Source organism: Xenopus tropicalis, chromosome 8 (genome assembly GCF_000004195.4).
Source record: "Xenopus tropicalis strain Nigerian chromosome 8, UCB_Xtro_10.0, whole genome shotgun sequence".
NCBI classification, from domain to species: Eukaryota; Metazoa; Chordata; class Amphibia; order Anura; family Pipidae; genus Xenopus; species Xenopus tropicalis.
Window position 1 is genome coordinate 36,958,839 of NC_030684.2, and position 21,758 is coordinate 36,980,596.

Genomic DNA, 21,758 nt, shown 5'->3' on the forward strand with positions numbered 1-21,758 from the left:
ATTAGAATTATATAAAACCAGCAGAAAGGGGTTATTTGTGAGGAATTTGTATAGGTAAACTTGCCAAAGCTGCACCGTAAACAGCACAGGGATAGAGAGATTCTGCCTGCCCCCTGTCTGTCTGAGCTATTCCCTGCAGTCTGTCTGTCCCACTGTATTGCTCTGTGCTCTTACACAGCCTGCACAGGAGAGCACAGCTGCCCACAAGGAATTATGTGGGCATGAATGTGCCTCACACTGGTTGCTACTATATCTCTATATATATAAAATATTTCCCACAGACCTCAGGCATCTAGTGTGCAAACTGTTTTTTGTTTGTTTTTCTTTTAAAAAGTGCCTTCTTAACTATAATTGATTAAGGAATCTCTCAAACATGGGGATATCAGTGTTTTCTCAGCAAGATGAAAATGTTTTAGGGAGTTGGCTGGTGGGCCCTTGATACCCGGCTCTCTAGTGGGCCCTTGGTGCCCCAGTCTGACACTGATTTAGGTGCAGCACTCTGAAGGCCTGACCAATAAACCCCTGGCTCAAATAGACAGATGCTGTACAAGGTGCTGCATATATACAACCCGTTTTTTTTTTTAAAAATGGGTAACTGTAAAATATAAATATATATGTAAATCATATAAATCCTATATCTATTTGCAAACAGTACAAAGACAAGATATGATTGGTTTGAATTTGATGCAGCAACTTGTTTAAAAAAAGCTGGGACAGGGGCACACATATGTTGCTTTAAACCCAGTAAATATCTTTTAGCATTAATAGTTCCTCCCCAGCTTGCCATGTCACTAATGCAGCCAAATACCTTTATGGATGGATTCTTTAGAACTGTGCATTGATACTCCTTCTCCTCTTTAACCAGGGGGACCTGGTGTACATGATTTCCAAAAAGAAATTCAGATTTTGATTGGTCAGAGCACAGGACAGTTTTGTATTTGTGGATGCAGAGACAAACTATGTTCCCACACAATGCAGTGATTACATTTTTAAAGCAGTGCCAACTGAGGGCCCAAAGATCACTGCTATCCAGTATCAACTTCTTTGGCTTTGTTTTATGCATACGGAGATTTATTTGGATTCACTGAACATTTTAATGAATTGATTTACTGTAGATGATGGACTCCCCAAATTCTTAAAAAATTATGTTGAGGAACAGTATTGTTAAATTGTTGCAATATTTGCCCGTGCAGTGTTTCACACATTGGGTACCCCCTCCCCATCTTTATTTCTGAGAGACCCAACCTCTTTGGGATTTTGTCTTCTTTAGCAGGGGCGGGCCAAGTGGACCGGACGCCCTAGGCAACCTGGTCGGCCACCTCGCGTTTCAGCGCGCATGCGCAGTTCCGGGGGAAGGGGGGGCAGCGGCTACGAGAAAGTTCATTGCCCCCACCGCGTATTGACAAGCGGCAGGGGCAATGAAAAAGGAGCTAGGGGTAGGCAGGAGAGGTTCCTGCTTGGCGCCCCCCCAGTGTTTGCGCCCTAGGCAGCTGCCCCTTCTGCCTACCCCTAGTTCCGGCCCTGTTCTTTAGCAATACACAACTTTTCCACTCTGTCCCAACTTTTTTGAAATGTGTCGCTGACATCATAAATAAAATACAACATAACGTTTCTCAGATTCAACATTCAATATGCTGTCTTTGTACTATTTTTAATAAAATATAGGGTTTAAATCAGGGGTCGGGAACCTTTTTGGCTGAGGGAGCCATAAACACCACATATTTTAAAATGTAATTCAGTGAGAGCCATACAATATGTTTGGCCGCGGATGCTGCGGGGCAAGGTAGGGTGGGTTCCAAGGATGCAGGGTGCGATGCGGAGGAGGGCGTGGCCTGCGCTCGGCGGATAGAAGATGTGTTCTAAGGCTTAGAACACGTCTTCTATCCACCGAGTGCAGGCAACGCCCCCTGTTATTTTTTTTTATGAAAGATTTGGCAGCAAGCCAGATGCAGCCATCAAAAGAGACACATCTGGCTCGCGAGCTATAGGTTCCCTACCCCTGGTTTAAATGATTGCAAATCATCCCGTTATCTTTTTATTTACATTTTATACAGTGTCCCAACATTTTTGGAAACAGGGTTGTACAGCATCACCTTGTATTGTTCCATTCTTTGGGCCAGCCACCCAGGTGATCAGAACAGCAGGAGGTGTATTATCTTTTTAAATCCCCTTCACCGACTTGTCATACATGCCCAGATGGTTGGGCAGTATGGTCAAATTTGGCCAAACTGTCAGGCTGAGAAGGGACAGTCAGGTTTAGAAACTTCAAGTAACAATTACTTAAAAAGCAAACCTGTTAACGAAAAACCATCAACATGGCCTATAGGGAACTATCTATATTCATATTTGGAAAAGTAGTATTTTCATGTCAGTATCAAAATATTTAACAAATATTTAAACATTAAATAAACCCAATATGGATGTAATAAACTTGTTAGTGACAAGTACAGTGAACTGTTTTATTGTAACAGAGAAAAAAAGTTATTTTTTGTAAATGGATTCTATGGGAGATGGGCTTCCTGTAATTTGGAGCTTTCTGGATAATTGGTTTCTGGATAAGGGGTAGCATTCTATACAATAATTTGACAATCGGAGCTCTAAATGTATGAGCTAACAGGCTAACAACATGAGGCAGGGACTGGTGTAAATAATATCTGATTTTTACATTTAGGCAATGCTACATTGAAAAAGGGAATGAGAGGTTCCCGAAACTTCCATATTCCTTTTATTGTGATCTTACCATTTATCAAATGGAAATGCATTATGCCTTTATTGAAGGCTATTACTCTCTAGCTTTGATATAACTACGATATTTAATCTTTAGCATTGTTAATAAAACTGCCTTCCTACAGTCAATTTGCCAAATCTAAATTTAAGATGGGGGTGTAATTATAATCCCTTCTATAGTATTTAGTTTAAAAAATAGGAAAACATATTTATTCCTATTAAAAACATGCTATTATCAGTTTAAAAAATACATGCTTATTATTATTAAAATAATAGTTAGAATACATCCTGATAACTTCACATTTATTTATTGGGGTTTATCAACCAAATCTACACATGCCTTTATTGGCTCAAATCAAGTCACTATCAAGCTGCCTAACCAGAGTTTATAATTTTCTCTCTGTGTAACTAGACCCACAAACTCAAACTAAAGCTCTATAATGATGCTTATGGCATAGGGCTGATGAGACTCCAAGCACAGGAAATAGAGCACATGCAGTATGCTGCCTACTTGCTGACCATCAGATACATCCAAGAACAAACAGAGGTGAAAGGCTGTGGCATTGGAGTCTGAAAGGCAAGTTAAGGATGAAAGTGGGGCTCAATCATTAGTGTGATAGGGACACTAGCCATGGAAAATGGCATGGCAGCCCTATGAAATATAACTAACGTGCTGAATGGACTTGATTTTTTATTACTTTACTAAAAACAGAAAGGCATGTTTCAGATATTGATTCAAACAGGACAGGCCAGAGTGTTTGCTTCACTGTCACTTCTGGTTGTCTGTTGCAGTTGGAAGTAACGGGGCCAGGCCAATCAAACTCAAGGTTAAGTATGTTCAATGATTCAGGGACTTGAGGCTGAATTGCTGTGTACTGTGTAGGGTAATAAAGGGATCATCATTTTCAATTTTAGTGGCACCGGTCTCTTAATATTTTTCACACAGTCCCATTAACAGCAAACATATGCCTTGCTGCAGACATTTTTATAAATACTTAAAGACATACACGGTGCGATCTGCTTTGGTGAGGTCGCCAAATGAGTGGATTGTTTCCGGATATGCCCTATAGTGGCCAAATAATCCCGATATGCCCATCTAGGACCAAACAATGAAATTAAACTGGCGGGCATAGGCGCCGTTGGACTGAGGACCGCATCAACGATTTGATGCGGCCCCCAATCTGACAGCAAATCAAACCTGCCCGATTGAGATGTGGCCAGTTTTAGGCCAGATCTCGGTCTGCTAGGCCTGTCTGGGGTGCCCACACACGGACAGATAAGCTGCCAAATTGGTCTAAAAGACTTGAATTGCAGTTAAAATCTGCACGTGTTTGGCCTCCTTAACAAATATAATCCTACATTGTATGGCAACTGAAATCATGAGCTAATATACAGAGGTTGGCTTAACACTGAATACAATATAAACAGTATATATAACTCTATAATACAGTATATAATAACTCTAGCTGTACTAAAGAATATTTGTCTGAATAAGGCAACTCAACACTTACTGCTGTTCCAATTCCTGCTGTTTCAATCTGAATGAAGAGTATGATCCGTCCCCCAGATACTGTGCCTGGTTGGCCTGCATATACCCACCTTTTGATTACAGCAACCACTACTGTGACTTGTGCTTTACACAAACAGCTGGAGTTTTAAACCATATTGTTGAATGAAATATAGACATCTAACCCATTTGTGAACTTCTGAACAGCCAAAGTTAAATCTAAACAAATTAAAAAAGAACAAATGTTGACTCATTTATTAAAAAATCCAAAATAGCATGAACGAATAAAAATACAGAACCTAGAAATCCCTGTTTTTGTAAGAATTTTCATGAACTTGAACATGAAAACCTCTAATTCCATGAACTGAATAAAGATTTTACAATTTGATAAGGACAAGTCCCACTGACTGCTACATGACCCCTCCAGCTTTAAAATGGCAACGTTTTGGATTTGTGCTTTTATTATAATTTTTTTTTTACACTTGATAAATACTGAGCACACTATTTTGTGTGTGCATACACAGCCTGCAAATATCAGAGCAACCACTGCATGGCACCGTCACCAGCATAATTATAACACTCACGCTTGATCCTAATGGCAAATTACAATAAGGACATTATACATGGTGTGTGAGTGATAAGCATAGCATGGGGGCCCACAAATCACAATCACTATCCATGTACTTAGAATATTGGTTGGTTCAGGGATCAGTTGGCTTTGAAAATTGTATCTATTGATGCACCATATTGGTCAGTGTGTGGGTCATTGGCAGATGATGGTGTGAAAAGGAACTGAAGCTTCACCTCCTGCTGTTCTGATCGTTGGGGCTGCCTCACCATGCTGGCCTATGGAGGTAACACATAACATATATATGTGGAATGCAGTCTAATCTCTATATTTATCATATCAATGTATAATTATTATCAATGTATAATTATCAAAGCTGCATTATGTCATATTCTGAGCTGACACTGAATATAAATCCCTGCTATAAATCTATTGTTGTCACCTTTGCTCTTCTTTACACTGATATCTCTAACAGAACAGAGCACCACCATCTTGTCCTATAGCTCTAGGGATGATTTATTTTAGGCTGGTACAGTTTTTGCACTGGAGGGTGCCTAATATATTGCCATTACAGAGTAATATAGGAATACAAACTATACCACGAAAATCAGGACAGAATCCATTTAAGTTACCTAACGCAGTTCATTTATTGCTTACTGTACAATTTAAATAATTATTCCCATTATTGAAAAACAGTTAATTCATATGCAAATAAATACTGGCACATTGGGCACTCATATATATATATATTTATATAGTTCAGAAGCAAAACTGGCATCTGTTGGGCATAACAGGCTGCCTTTGTACTACTAGCTTAGCAAAAGGGTTGTATTTATTGCATTTCATTTAAATGCCAGCCACTGGTGATGTGAATATGTCAAGTTTCACTTTGCCAAAATATTTGCAAATCGTGGAAAAAATTTGTGAAACGCATAAAAAAAATGATGCTCGAAAAATTTTGCTCATCACTATCAACCACTTGCAATCAGGGCAGACCAACAACTTGCATTTAAAAGAACAAATGGACTGGTAACTTTACCCAGTTCTTCTAAAATGTACATACACACACGCTGGCCTGGAATTTGTGTCTGTACAGCTGTATAGGCAGATAATGGCGGGGCATTATGTCTGGCAGTGGCTCCATACGAGGAGCTGCACTTGCGCCTGAATCTAGCAAACTAAAAACAAGAAATTAGCACAGATTTCTTGAATTATGAGAATGAAAAGCTGTGATTCTGAGAGCAAGCATTTGTACCCTGAGATATATCTGCTGTCACTTTATGGTAAACTATGTGTATATTTAAAATCTATATGTGGATCAGTTTTGCATTAGATAAGCTTAGATATCAGATTTTCTCAAAGCTACAGAGGTTTATTCACATATAAGAGAAGAGGCTGAAGTACAAGGCAAGGCACTAGAAATATAGGAGAAGTTAACTGACAGAGCAACTCAAGCATTTGTACTTCAGATTCAGCCTATCAGTTGTTTACATGTCCAGCCAATCAGTGAAGAGCAGAGGTGACTTGTGGATAACGGATACTTGGTCCCAACAGTCTTTTGTGACAGTTGGTGAGAGAGGAGCTAAATGATGGAGACTCGTTGGAAAAGTGAAATGATGGAGAGCGTTGGAAAGCGAAAAAGAAGAAGAGAAGAAGAAGAAGAGCAAGAAGAGGAGATCATTTCCCCTGGGTGCAGCCCTGAATTCAAAAGGGCCAAGCCCCAGGGTGATCTGCGTGGGACCAGCACCCCTACAGCTGAGGAACCGGTGCCAGAGGGGGAGCCATGGAACACCCTGACCAACCTGGCTGATGCCCTGCAGACCTTCAGGGAGTATGGAGAGGAGTGTTACCTCTATAAAAAAGGCCTGGAGGGAGGTTATCAGATGGAAATTTTCCTAGAAAATCAAAAGGAAATAAATGCTGCATCCTGGAACCACATCACCACCCTAATGATTAATGTGCACAGGTACCTGAGATTGGACTTTCAGACCCTGTGCCTGGGTATCAACTTCCTGGAGCGGTATGTGTCCTGCACTCCTACTGACCCCGACACCCTAACAAGAGTGGGAGCCACTTGCCTCTACATGGCTTACAAAGTGGCTGAATTACGGTACCCCCTCCCCCCCAAGCTCTTCCTACCTCTGTTTGACTACAGAATGACACCAGCTGAAATGCGTCACCTGGAGAGAACCATCCTAAGGAAGTTGCTGTTTCGCCTGGGGGTACCAACCATCGATTTCTTTTTGGAGCACTTCTCCCTGTTGAGACTGACCAACCAGGAGGAGTGTTCCCCTGCCCAGCTCACAAGAGCAGCCAAAAGCCTAACCGCTGCCCGAGGCATCGCAGCACTGTGCCTGAACCAACATCAAGACTTCTACATGCACCAACCATCTCTCATGGCACTGTGCTGCCTCAATGTGGCAGACAAATTGTTTGATTATAACAACCCTGTCAAAGTGGCCCCCACTGACTTCCCAGAACACCAAATTGAGGAGTGCATGGAAAAGATCTGCCATCTAGTCTCTATAGGCCACTATTTTTTACATCCGCTGCTGCCAGGAGTTTATCCAGCAATCTTTCCAGCTTTTAATCCTCCCACCACAAGGCCTGAAGCAACACCTACCAACCAACATCTACCTGAAGGCAGAGAGAGAACACCAGAGGTGGCATCAACATCCAGGGACACAGCAGGTTCCCAGCACGTAGAGATGGCAGAAAGATCCAGCCATTCTCAGGACATGGAAGGGGCCGGTTATGTGCTACACAACACATACTGGCCCACTGATCCATACGGGCAAGTATACATGCACCCCTACATGCCAACACCTACATACTGGCACCCATACATGCCCCCAGATTCCTACTGGCACCCATACATGCATACACTGCCATACCTTCACCCATACGGATACATATTTCCTTACTGATAGACACACACACACACACACACACTGAGGCCTACATGTCCATACTACTTACCATTTAATACAAGTGACAGTATTGGGGATCACTATTTCTGGACCATGGGGGGGTGACATTGCCAGGGCACCCAGTACCATCATCAAGCAGTGCTGTCACTTTCCATACACTCTTAATCACCTATGAACACATTTCCCTACAGACAAACCGAGGCAAACATGTATTTATCCATTACTGTACATTTATTAACTCTTTCAAAGCTCCATAAGGCGTATTGATCCTGGGAATAATTCCGATTGCCATTTAGGAGTCAGGAAGGAATTTTTGCCTCTAGTGAAGCAGATTGGCTCAAGCTTCTCTCTAGGTTTTTTGCCTTCCTTGGGATCAAACAGCCCTATGTGGTGGGGTTACCAGACCCTCTGGTGATGGGAGGACACATATAGAAGGTGCATTTATATTGCAGCGTGCAGCTCTTTCTATATGTGCCCTCTGATTTCCAGTGATCTGATAACCCTACAGTGAGCATCACATTTCATAAATGATATTTTTAATAAAGCTGTGATCTTCACATATTTAACATAAAGTTGTTGTCTGCATCATTATTTATGGGCTCTGGAAACCAAATTAGTAGGTATATTAGTATTAGGTATATTAGCTGGGTAATAAATGGTCTTATGTAGTAACAGAGCAGTGCCATTCCTTCTATGAGGCAGACTTACCCTTTTATTAGATTATAATAATAAAATAAATCTAAATGCCTAATTAACATCATTGTTTCCCTTTACAATCTGCCTAAGGAAAATATTAGCGGGGGGGGGTTGGGTACCCAGCATTTTGACAACCACCAGTGAAATAGACCTTTGTGCAATTGCACATGGAGAAATTCTGGGCCAATGCGCCATAGAAAAAACTGAAATTGCCCTTCTAGTTTAAACAAGAGCTGGTACAAATGCTTTTTAGGGTCCCAGCTTAACCAATCTATGCTTTGCGCCCATCTATGCGCTGAACATGACTTCTGCCTGAGGGTTTACAATAAAACTCTATGGTCAGTTCTGAGAGAGATTTGTCTGCAGTAAGAGGTAATGTACATGGCAGCCACAACACATTTTGGGACTTGCATAGGCACAATGTAATAGAAACGGATGTTTTGCCTTTTTAAACAAAATATGCCCATACAAATGCAGGGAGGCTCGGTAGGCCCGTATTTCCCTCTGGGTGCGTCTGTGCAGGGAGGAATCCCCTCCCCAGTGAGCTGGCAGGAAGGAAGGCCTGCAGAGGCAGTGCTGGGGAGAAGCAGAGAGTAGGGGGAAGGCACAGAGATTATTGTGTGTAGGAAGTTAGTGGGGAAACCCCAGTGGCAGGAAAACATGCTCTGTTTAGGGTGCAGAAGCAAAGGGAGTCCTTGTCAACAAAGCTTGCTCTTTTCAGGACATGGAAAGCCAAAGGAAGTCTTTCTCAGGGCTCTAAAGAAACTGCCACATAAGTGAGGATCCCCCAGCAACTCAGCGACCAAACACGTCTGCAATATTATGCACCTTATTTAAAGTTACAGTGTTCTGAAAATAAACCTATTAACCTTTTCTCTGTGAGTAACTGTGGTTTAGAGACATCCCCAGGGAGGGGTATTACAGCCCAGTCTGTCCTGACCCTGGGCACAGCCATGTTACAGTGTACCTGCTCTCCCATATAGCGGAGGCACAGGACTCCTGTAGCGCCAAAACAAATTGGAAATCAGGCAGGATTTCCTTTTAGTAGCAGAACAGTGTTGGCTACACAAATGAACAAAAAAACCCACAGAACTACAGTGTTGGGCAGTTTTATTAAACAGAAATATAAACATCTTCCAATCATCACAAAAAAAAACATAATAGCAAGAAAATATAGAACTTTAGTTATTATTCATTTCAAAATAAAATATAGTTTTAGGTCTCCAAATTAAAATAATACTAGCAATAATATTATTGAGGATGGTAACTGTTTAGGGAAAGGAAAACTATGTAATAAAAAAAAAAAAAGCATCTGTGACAATATTCACCTTTTCTTTAAGGTGTTTGCTTTGATTTTGCTGCATATGTGCCAATATATAGGCCTCTTCAAAAATAATATTCTTTTGTGATATACTCACAGCAGCATAGGTAGCTTTTTCTTGTTGAATGTAAATGCAGGGAGCCAACAATGTTGGTATGTGAATGCTGAACTGCCCTTTTCACTTGTGGCTGGAAATCTGCCTAAGCAGTAGGTTGTACCATGGCTGTAAGGGTCAAGATACACAGAGCTACTAGTATCAGCTTTTTTTTCATGGCTACTAAACACCAGAAAATACCTGCCATAGACAATACTGAGAATTCCCTCTGCTAAAACACACGTAGAGACAACTATCAGTGAATGAACAGCATTGCCTATCTTAGTAGCCATGACAAGTAGCTGCCACTAAGTAGCTCTGTGTATCTTCACCCTAGGGGCTGTGGCACACGGGGGAGATTAGTCGCCCGTGACAAATCTCCTTTGTCACGGCGACTAATCTCCCCGAAATGCCATCCCACTGGTGAAAAATTTAAATCTCTGGTGGGATGGCATACACTGCGCCGCGATATCCCAAAATCACAGAAGTTGCCTTAAGAGGAAACTTCCGAAATTTCAGGAATTTGCGGAGCCGTGTATGCCATCCCTCCGGCGATTTACATTTTCGCCAGTGGGACGGTGTTTCGGGGAGATTAGTCGCCCGAGACAAGGAAGATTTGCCACGGGCGACTAATCTCCCCGTGTGTCACAGCCCTAAGAGTGATGGCACACAGTAAGACTTATTGCCGATGGTTAAATCTGCACTATCGTGCGCAACAAATCTCCCAAAAATGACTTACTAAAGTATAACATTAAGATCACTGCAAGTAAAGCCTATTACTCATGGTAGTCTGGCTTAATTGTTGGAAATTGCCTCCCTTGGCATTTTCTAACTTTTAAAGAACTTTTGTGTTTCAATAAAAACAGTATTATTCAGGGAAAATATACATACAAATTGCTGACAATATTGCAAGAGAACTATCAACATGGCTCATCTCCTAACAGTGCAATTTGCAAATTTTGCCGTTTCTTTACCCAGAATTCCCAGCGTAATAGGAGATGCCTCCATGACAATCTGGGCACAATGCACAAATATTAAGCAGATTGCAGCTTATGTTTATATTAAATATGAAGCATTATGTATCCTTTCCAGAGGCCCGTGCATGTCTCATTCTGCAGAGGCATAAGGCCAATAAAAAAAAATATATATATATTTTCCTAAACATAAAACTTTTATGTCTATTTGGATAAATTATCACAAGCTCAAAAAACAGTATAGAATTCACTAACGCACAATATGAAGTAACAATTATATGTTCTTGCAAAACACAAGTTCATAAATAAAATGGATGGAGTGGTAAAATAAAAAGAGACACAACAAAAAAATCTTCCAAATGAAAATGGGGAGAAATAATTAAAATGAAACCAGCATCAGAAAGAATTCAGAGAAAGCCCTAAAACGGGCAAATCCTATGTGCAGCCCGCTAGAACTTGCTGAACCATAATTTTCAGCCTCCATCAACCACATCTGTAGGGCGGCAGGTTTTCCATTATTTCCCTAAAATGGTATGTTTGTACACATACATGGAAGATAATGGACACATTTGAACAATATGAAGCTATCTTGCATTAGAATCCTATTGGCCAAGGCCTACAATGATGGCTGCATGTGATTTGATTGCTGGCTTAAGGGACAAACATTTAGATCTGCCCAATTCACCCACACTGTGTGTGTGATTAAACTGGATAAAGATCCACTTGTCTGGTGACTTGGCCATACCAGAAAAACATTAAACATATGGCTTTTACTCATCTAAAGGGGTTGTTCACCTTTAAATGAACTTTTAGTATGTTCTAGAGGGTTAGTATGTTGTAACGGGCTATTCCAAAACAATTTGCAATTGGTCTTCATTTTTAGTTTTGTAAATATTTAGCTATTTGTTCAGCATATCTCTAGTTTGGAATTTTAGCAACTATCTGGTTGCTAGGATCTAAATTACCCTAGCAACCAGGCAGTAGACTGAATGAGAAACTGGAATATGAACAGGAGAGGCCTGAACAGAAAGTAATAAAAAACAACAACAATAAAATTGTAGCCTCAGAAAGTAATAGTTTTTTGGCCGATTGGGGTCAATAACCCCCAGATGAAAGAATCAAAGAGGAAGAAGAGGAAGGAAAATAATTAAAAAACTATAAAAAAATAAAAAATGAGGAAAAGTTGAGAAATGGCCAATCTATAACATACTAAAAGTTAACTTAAAGTTGTACCACCCCTTTAACCCACTGTAGCTGTATACTTGTTGGTTGAAGGAGGCGAGTAACAGATACAATGCTAGAAGTACTGGAAGGGTGCTGGGAGCAGCAATTGTACAGCAGTCTTTACAAGAATAGATCTCAGTGCATTTACTGCAATAGATGGTATAACTGATCCCAGACAAACAGAAATCTCTACACTGGCGGTACATGCACATCATGTACATACACATCAAAATTGTAACTGGCTGTTATGGGTTACTATACCAGAGCAAATTTGCCCACCTTCAGTAATTTTGTAAAAGGGATACACTGAATCCATAATTTTTGCATTCAGCTAGATACTGAATCCTTTGCAAAAGCTTTAGATGGATACCAAACCCTAAACCTAATTTTAACATGTAAATCAGAGGATCCTTCATTAATATTGTATATGGAAAACTGTGTCTCTGCCAATTGTAAAATGATAATAAAGGACAAGGAAAGGGAGCGTCACTGAGGTGTGGCAAGTTATCTGCCCTCCCTCCTCCAGTGATTTTAGTAGCCACTTATTTCAGACCCCAGCAGCACCTCTCATTGTTTTCCAGAAATTCACAGCCCCAGGTACTATTAATTTGCTGTACTCTTCCAATGTCCCAGCACGCTGTACACTTGTAGATCACTGAAATCAGCAAAGATTTAACTCCTGCACATGTGATCACCTAGGCCTAGGGTAATGCAGGGGATGCAGGGGCACCATAGAAGCAAGGAGAGAAGTAAAGTACCCAGGGACAGTGCTTTTATGGAAAAAAAAAGAGTGGCAGCCTGTGGTCTGAGGTTACCAAATAGAATTAAAGACAGGGTGGCAACTTGGCACCTCCCATCTTTCTCCTTTCAGCATTTTATTCAGATTTGCAGAAACTAAAAAATTAGCTACTGTGAACATAGTTAGGATTTGTTTAAATGCCTAACTAAATCCTGGATCTGGTGCATCCATAAATGTCACACAGGAACAGAATTTTAAGTGCTAACTTCAAGTGTACAATGGTATAACTGATCTGGTCTTCCTTCCATCAAGATATGTACAGTTGCTTTAGGAGTTCAATTGCTATAGAACAATTTCATTTTTACTGCAATTTGGTAACTACACTGGGATTAACAGTACCAAGTCCCTCTGCCAGCTATGCAGGTTATAAGACATTTTTCTTTTTGCTATGTCAAAGAAAAATTGATCTCCTTTTACATTTTCATATCTAAACTGATTGTGTTGTATAACTTTTTCAGTTGTATAGGGTATACGTATATTCCTTTTATGTTAGATTTTTACTTTGAAGTATACTTTCCTTGAACAATTTGATTTGTTTTGCGTGTCTGCTTCTTTAAATATATTCTTTCACTAGGATATGCAGAAGTATCAGGATCATATAGCAGGTCAAAAATCCTTATGTAAAAATCATGTTAGAAAACACTGCTAGTGCCTGCACTTGAAGACTAGTGCTGATAATTGCACATCTTACCCATTACTTTTGGTTACTCCTTCACAGTGGCTCTCAGGATACCAGCAGCTTTAGTGTAAACAGACTGTATATGTCACTGCATGGAACATCCGCTGTGGGGTAAGGACTCCTGCAGGGTGATGGCTACTGATTTAGAGAGATAAGTCATTGTCCCAAAACGTCCACTGGGGGCACTGTCATAGAGCAAAAGGCAAATACCAGCCGTTGGATCAACATTCAACATGGTGTCATCCGCACCAAGCACCTTCTGTGAATGATAGAGATGAAAGAGAAAACCATGTTAGCTGTACCTCAACAGGATATGGCCATAACATATTTACCCCAATTTCCATTATTTCATAGTACATTATTGCTGTTTCAAGTAAGGGTTAGGAAATATGGGCATGAAAAAATGGCAGAGAAAAGGGAAGCGGGTATTTGCAAAAGTCTGTCATCCTTTACATTTAGTGCCTTCATATGTTACCATTTATTATCTGACACATTAGAGGTCAGATTTCATATGGACATGTTTGTTTGCTTTGCATCAGCTAAACTTCCATAGGGCCGTGACAGACGGGGAGATTAGTCGCCCGCGATAAATCTCCCTTGTTGCGGGCGCCTAATCTCCCCGGAATGCAATCCCACCAGCTAGAATGTAAATCGCCGGTGGGATGGCATATGCAGCGCGGCAATTTCCCAAAATCAGCAAAGTTGCCTTGAAAGGAAACTTAGGCGATTTCTGCGCTGCGTATGCCATCCCACCGGCGATTTACATTGGCATTTCAGGGAGATTAGTCGCCCGCGATAAGGGAGATTTGTCACGCAGCAACTAATCTCCCCATCTGACACGGCCCTTAACTCTTACATTTAAACAGAGCAGATAAGCTCAGGCAGCATTGCATTCAAAGTAATGTAGATTTTTAAAAGGGTAAATTATCCTGCCAAGTAATCTGTGAGACACTTGCTCTGTACCTAATGTAAATTGCCAGTGGGATTGGCATATGCGGCACAGTGATCGCTGAGGTTGCCTATTGAGGTGATTTTGGCAAATCGCTGCGCCACGTATGCCATCCCACCAGCGATTTACATTCTAGCCGGTGGGATGCCATTTCAGGGAGATTAGTCGCCCACGACAAGGGCAACTATACCCACGACACCTGTTATAATGTTAATTGCATTATTTGCCACTGTTTATTTGCTTTATCCATTAGCACTGAATGTTGTCTTATACCTGCTGATTACCATCTACCTGTGTTCATTATCCTGTATTTCAGTAACCTTAGTTCTGTATCCGTATAAGTATCCATTACTCCCCAGGCTCAATTGCTGGGCCAAGGGTGGAAATAAGAGGGTCCCTGGGAATGCAGGAAGGCCAGGACTCCCATCTGGAGGGTATAATAATATAAACCAGTCCAACCAAGCCTCATAATATTGTAGTGCAACAACTCCCACCCACCTTAACACACTTTCACATTACAACAGCTGGGGGGGCTTCAGGACTGACCCCCTGACATATGTACAGAAATTAACACTTAATGCCCTAAACCAGAAGTCCCTGCAATGCCAGGGGGCCAGAGACAACTTAAAACCAGCCCTGGCTCTGGGATTCTTCTCTCCTTCTTATCGTTACGACTTTTCCTTACATGTCCCTACCCCCTCAGAGACATTTATTGTTTGTGCAATAATGCCCTCTGCCCAATTATATAACGCAAAATTCGGCGCTGTGAATATAAACCGGAAGCAGCGACTCCTCCTGTGTTCCCAGGACCGGAAGTTCCTCTGTGCCACAGAAGCCCTCCGAAAACTATTCAGACGCTCAATGGTTCCGACCCTACAGTTCCCCGCAATGTGAGGATCGCTCAGCCCAGCGCCACAGGGGGGCGCCAGAGCTCACTCTTTATAGCTGTATAGGGTGCACTTGCTTAGTCCAACCTCCTGCTTCCTTTTATGTGGATAGCTGCGCTGTTACTGTGTATCCAGTCGGAGAGGATCAGGAGGGTTGGGTTTCATACAGGTGCCGATCCAACAGGAAACAGTGAGGGAGAAAATGTGCTGCAGCCACAATAAACTGTATGAATGGAGCAGCTTATATTCCGCACTAAAACTCCCTTACTTTGCTGTCCCGGTGAGCTCTAGGCAAGTGCCCTTTGCCTATTTATGGCTCTAGTACCTGTCCCAAATGCACAAGCATCACAGTGTGACATATACTTGGGAAAGTGCATTCCACAGAACAGAGCTTTAGGCCAAAGCAGCTCTTCCAATAAAGGCTTCTATTACTGGCACATATAAAAGTACATCATTGAGCCCTTGCCGTGCTGATACCTCGCAGGCTCTGCCTTAAATTACAGCCATTTGGGTATGTGCACTTGCAGTAGCCCCTGCCCCCCTTCCCACATGGCTGCGGGGTCGGCTCCCTCTATATTTACATCACTGAGCACTTGTATTCTGATATCACATCATATCAACCCATGTAATTCCCTCTGTTTCACCTAGTGTTGGACTGGTGTGCCACCATATTAACCCCAGATATGCCTGCATAATCCCTACATAAAATGGAAGAGTATATTAACCCTAGATGTGCCAGTTTATTTTCACCAGAAAATGCAAAACTAGCATATTAATGCCACATGTGCCACTATAATCAATAAAATAGAATAAAACAAGAAAATAGATAAATAGCATATTTCAGAGATTTGCCTGTAAGATTACTGTAAAAATTGCAAATAAACACCCTATTAAACCCATGTGCTCCCATGCTGCTTGTCTCGTAAAAAAGTGGCCAAAAGTTCAAGAAAAATCATTTATTTATAAAGTGCCAACATATTCCGCAGCGCTGTACAATAAGTGGGTTTCATACATTGGACATACAGAGTAACATATAAAGCAACTAATAACCGATACAAGGGGTGAAGAGGACCCTGCCTAAAGAGCTTACAATCTATAGTGAGGTCCTGTAAAGAAATCAGATAATTTCCCACACTGTTCCTAATGGCTCAATCACAGCCAGCAATACACATCAGTGGAAGTTGGGGATAAGGCCCCGGGGAATGAGGGAAGCAAGTGCTACAGCACACTAAGGGAGAGAGGATCGGCATCCTTTATAGCTGAAGTCAAATTTTTCTCTACCATTTGCAGAGCAACGTGCTTACCAGAAATCAGCGGCTTGCTCACATAACTTCAGAGTGAATGGCCCAAGAGCCTGCCAGTTATCTTCACATGCATGTGCTTAATAGTCCCAACACGGCTGCCCAAACTGGGACCCTGGAAACTGTAGGTGGCATAGCACTTGCTATCGGCATTTTCTGGCCAAAGTATCATTATTTCCCCCAACTGGAGTGTGGGCTATTAGTGTGGGTTATTAAAGATCCAAAGTTGCATTTTGTACTGCTTTAATAAAGATTTACCCCAACCCTCACTTGGACCCTTCTGCTGGCTGCTTTCCCTGGCTGCATAGCAGAGCCTGAGGCACTCAGCACAGCGATCAGCAGTTAGGTGGACCTGAGAGGGGACTGCAGTATATTTTTCCCTGTGTGAAGGCAGCAGAACTGTAATTGGCTAACCGCATCTAGAGCTGTGATTGGCTGGCATCGTTAGGATGTGCCCAATACTCAAATGTAGAAAGTAAAAGTGTAATTTTTATAGTTACCAGCCCTCTGTAGCTCACACTGAAAACAGGCACCAAATCTTATTCGTTATTGCCTACATGGTGAGGGTGACAAAAGGTAACATGTCCCCTTCAGTGTTCCTCCAGGCAGGGGTTTGAATGGCTCCTCTTGTACTTCCCAATCATTTTACACAGGATTCCCCTTTGCACAGAAAATAAGTGCTTTCCCCAAAATCACAGCCCAGAACTCCTCTTTATAATTTGCAGTATGTGGGACACCTTTAATATTATAATACATGCCTGATGTTTAGAGCTTCCTGCCCTGTATGACTTGGCCTGCAGCCTTTTACATTTATACGGCCACTGAACATTTCATTAAGGCTCATTTATTAACAGTGGGCAAACCTACTGTTTGCAGGAAAATCCAGGGAGGCTGTTAATTATTTGAATTATATAAAACCAGCAGAAAGGGGTTATTTGTCAGGAATTTGTATAGGTTTACTTGCCAAAGCTGCACCGTAAACAGCACAGGGATAGAGAGATTCTGCCTGCCCCCTGTCTGTCTGAGCTATTCCCTGCAGTCTGTCCCACTGTATTGCTCTGTGCTTTTACACAGCTTGTACAGGAGAGCACAGCTGCCCACAAGGAATTATGTGGGCATGAATGTGCCTCACACTGGTTGCTACTATATCTCTATATATATAAAATATTTCCCACAGACCTCAGGCATCTAGTGTGCAAACTGTTTTTGTTTTTTTTTTAAGTGCCTTCTTAGCTATAATTGATTAAGGAATCTCTCAAACATGGGGATATCAGTGTTTTCTCAGCAAGATGAAAATGTTTTAGGGAGTTGGCTGGTCGGCCCTTGATACCCGGCTCTCTAGTGGGCCCTTGGTGCCCCAGTCTGACACTGATTTAGGTGCAGCACTCTGAAGGCCTGACCAATCAACCCCTGGCTCAAACAGACAGATGCTGTACAAGGTGCTGCATATATACAACCCCGTTTTTTTAAAAAATGGGTAACTGTAAAATATACAGTGGTGTGAAAAACTATTTGCCCCCTTCCTGATTTCTTATTCTTTTGCATGTTTGTCACACAAAATGTTTCTGATCATCAAACACATTTAACTATTAGTCAAAGATAACACAAGTAAACACAAAATGCAGTTTTTAAATGAGGGTTTTTATTATTTAGGGAGAAAAAAAATCCAAACCTACATGGCCCTGTGTGAAAAAGTAATTGCCCCCTGAACCTAATAACTGGTTGGGCCACCCTTAGCAGCAATAACTGCAATCAAGCGTTTGCGATAACTTGCAACTAGTCTTTTACAGCGCTCTGGAGGAATTTTGGCCCACTCATCTTTGCAGAATTGTTGTAATTCAGCTTTATTTGAGGGTTTTCTAGCATGAACCGCCTTTTTAAGGTCATGCCACAACATCTCAATAGGATTCAGGTCAGGACTTTGACTAGGCCACTCCAAAGTCTTCATTTTGTTTTTCTTCAGCCATTCAGAGGTGGATTTGCTGGTGTGTTTTGGGTCATTGTCCTGCTGCAGCACCCAAGATCGCTTCAGCTTGAGTTGACGAACAGATGGCCGGACATTCTCCTTCAGGATTTTTTGGAAGACAGTAGAATTCATGGTTCCATCTATCACAGCAAGCCTTCCAGGTCCTGAAGCAGCAAAACAACCCCAGACCATCACACTACCACCACCATATTTTACTGCTGGTATGATGTTCTTTTTCTGAAATGCTGTGTTACTTTTACGCCAGATGTAACGGGACACGCACCTTCCAAAAAGTTCAACTTTTGTCTCGTCGGTCCACAAGGTATTTTCTCAAAAGTTCCCTACCCCTGGTTTAAATGATTGCAAATCATCCCATTATCTTTTTATTTACATTTTACACAGTGTCCCAACATTTTTGGAAACGGGGTTGTACATTATCACCTTGTATTGTTCCATTCTTTGGGCCAGCCACCCAGGTGATCAGAACAGCAGGTGTATTATCTTTTTAAATCCCCTTCACCGACTTGTCATACATGCCCAGATGGTTGGGCAGTATGGTCAAATTTGGTCAAACTGTCAGGCTGAGAAGGGACAGTCAGGTTTAGAAACTTCAAGTAGCAATTACTTAAAAAGCAAACCTGTTAACGAAAAACCATCAACATGGCCTATAAACTTGTAATAAACTTGTTAGTGACAAGTACAGTGAACTGTTTTATTGTAACAGAGAAAAAAGTTATATTTTTTAAATGGATTCTATGGGAGATGGGCTTCCTGTAATTTGGAGCTTTCTGGATTATTGGTTTCTGGATAAGGGGTAGCATTCTATACAATAATTGGACAATCGGAGCTCTAAATGTATGAGCTAACAGGCTAACAACATGAGGCAGGGACTGGTGTAAATAATATCTGATTTTTACATTTAGGCAATGCTACATTGAAAAAGGGAATGAGAGGTTCCCGAAACTTCCGTATTCCTTTTTTACTGATTACTCCAATAAACCTGCATGGAGGCAGTATTTTGCACCTACTGAATCGTGAGTGACTTCCTTTTTTGTATTTTGCACTGATTTTTACATTATTCACCCAGGGCCGGAACTAGGGGTAGGCAGAGTAGGCGCCTGCCTAGGGCGCAATCACTTGGGGGCGCATTTTAAAGGGGGGGAAAAAATTTTTTTTTTTTTTTTTTGTAACAGTATTTATAACCACCTAGTTGGCCATTATTAACCCGCCGCCCAAACCCCCCTCTGGCATAATTACCTTTTCTTTAAGGTCCCTCCCAGCCAGGAACCGAGCGCCCTTCCTTCCCTCCCTTCCCTATACTGGCGGCGCTTATCTCCGTGCGCCTGTATGACACGCATGCGTATTGGGCACGCCCCCCCCTACGCATGCGTGTCATTGAAACACAAGGCGCCAGAAGGCGCAGAAGGCGCTTGGGTGCGGCGGCCGTTGGTTGTGGTGTGAGCAGGACTGCTGGGCGCTGGCCTTGGCTGACTGGGACTGGGATTTCGAGGCATTGCTGGTACAGGTACAGATGCTGGGGCCTTGCTGGGGGCGCAATATAAGGGGGGCTTGGCTGCTGGCACAGTACAGATGGGGGGCTTGGCTGCTGACACAGGTACAGATGCTGGGGCCTGGGGGGGGGCAATATGAGGGGGCCTTTGCTGCTGGCACAGTACAGATGGGGGGGAATACGAGGGGGGCTTGGCTGCTGGCACAGTACAGATGGGGGCAATATGAGGGGGGCTTGGCTGCTGGCACAGTACAGATGGGGGCAATATGAGGGGGGCTTGGCTGCTGGCACAGTACAGATGGGGGGCTTGGCTGCTGGCACAGTACAGATGGGGGGCTTGGCTGCTGGCACAGTACAGATGGGGGGCTTGGCTGCTGACACAGGTACAGATGCTGGGGCCTGGGGGGGGCAATATGAGGGGGCCTTTGCTGCTGGCACAGTACAGATGGGGGGGAATATGAGGGGGGCTTGGCTGCTGGCACAGTACAGATGGGGAATATGAGGGGGGCTTGGCTGCTGGCACAGTACAGATGGGGGGCTTGGCTGCTGACACAGGTACAGATGCTGGGGCCTGGGGGGGCAATATGAGGGGGGCTTGGCTGCTGGCACAGTACAGATGGGGGGGAATATGAGGGGGGCTTGGCTGCTGGCACAGTACAGATGGGGAATATGAGGGGGGCTTGGCTGCTGGCACAGTACAGATGGGGGGCAATATGAGGGGGGCTTGGCTGCTGGCACAGTACAGATGGGGGCAATATGAGGGGGGCTTGGCTGCTGGCACAGTACAGATGGGGGCAATATGAGGGGGGCTTGGCTGCTGGCACAGTACAGATGGGGGCAATATGAGGGGGGCTTGGCTGCTGGCACAGTACAGATGGGGGCAATATGAGGGGGGCTTGGCTGCTGGCACAGTACAGATGGGGGCAATATGAGGGGGGCTTGGCTGCTGGCACAGTACAGATGGGGGCAATATGAGGGGGGCTTGGCTGCTGGCACAGTACAGATGGGGGCAATATGAGGGGGGCTTGGCTGCTGGCACAGTACAGATGGGGGCAATATGAGGGGGGCTTGGCTGCTGGCACAGTACAGATGGGGGCAATATGAGGGGGGCTTGGCTGCTGGCACAGTACAGATGAGGGCAATATGAGGGGGGCTTGGCTGCTGGCACAGTACAGATGGGGGCAATATGAGGGGGGCTTGGCTGCTGGCACAATACAGATGGAGGGCAATATGAGGGGGGGCTTGGCTGCTGGCACAGGTACAGATGCTGGGGCCTGGGGGAGCAATATGAGGGGGCTTGGCTGCTGGCACAGTACAAATGGGGGGCAATATGAGGGGTGGCTTGGCTGCTGGCACAGTACAGATGGGGGCAATATGAGGGGTGTTGGTACTGGTACATGGGGGCAATTGGGGGCTTTTTTTATGTGGCATGATAATGGCAGCTACCCATTTTTTAGTTCTATCTACTTGGGCCGTGGCTGGGCTTCGGGTGGGGCAATACATGTGACTGGGGGTGGTTGCTGCTGTGCTGGAACTGATTAGGTTTATGTGTGCTGTGACTAGGGGGTAGGGGCTTTTGTTTTAGCACTGATAAGGGTTATGCATGTTGTGACTAGGGGTGGGGTG

General features: G+C 43.1%; 2 protein-coding genes across 3 annotated transcripts in view; one reads left to right on the plus strand and one right to left on the minus strand.

Moving 5' to 3' along the window:
- The window catches only part of hdac8 (histone deacetylase 8), a 55,366-nt gene that overhangs the window by 17,072 nt on the left and 16,536 nt on the right, over positions 1 to 21,758 (minus strand). Inside the window, exons 1-2 of one of the 2 annotated variants that reach the window (XM_031890217.1) lie at positions 14,967 to 15,141; positions 13,532 to 13,778 (exon numbers count right to left, since the gene is read on the minus strand). The gene's annotated coding sequence lies outside the window, so the exon portion shown is untranslated. Of the gene's footprint in view, positions 1 to 13,531; positions 13,779 to 14,966; positions 15,142 to 21,758 lie in introns of those variants that run through there. The other variant, XM_031890215.1, reaches the window with a different exon arrangement.
- On the plus strand, positions 6,254 to 8,304 carry LOC100497033 (cyclin-O protein B-like). The gene has a single exon (XM_031890641.1). The coding sequence runs from the start codon at positions 6,389 to 6,391 to the stop codon at positions 7,727 to 7,729; it is 1,341 nt and encodes a 446-aa protein (XP_031746501.1). The 5' UTR covers positions 6,254 to 6,388; the 3' UTR covers positions 7,730 to 8,304.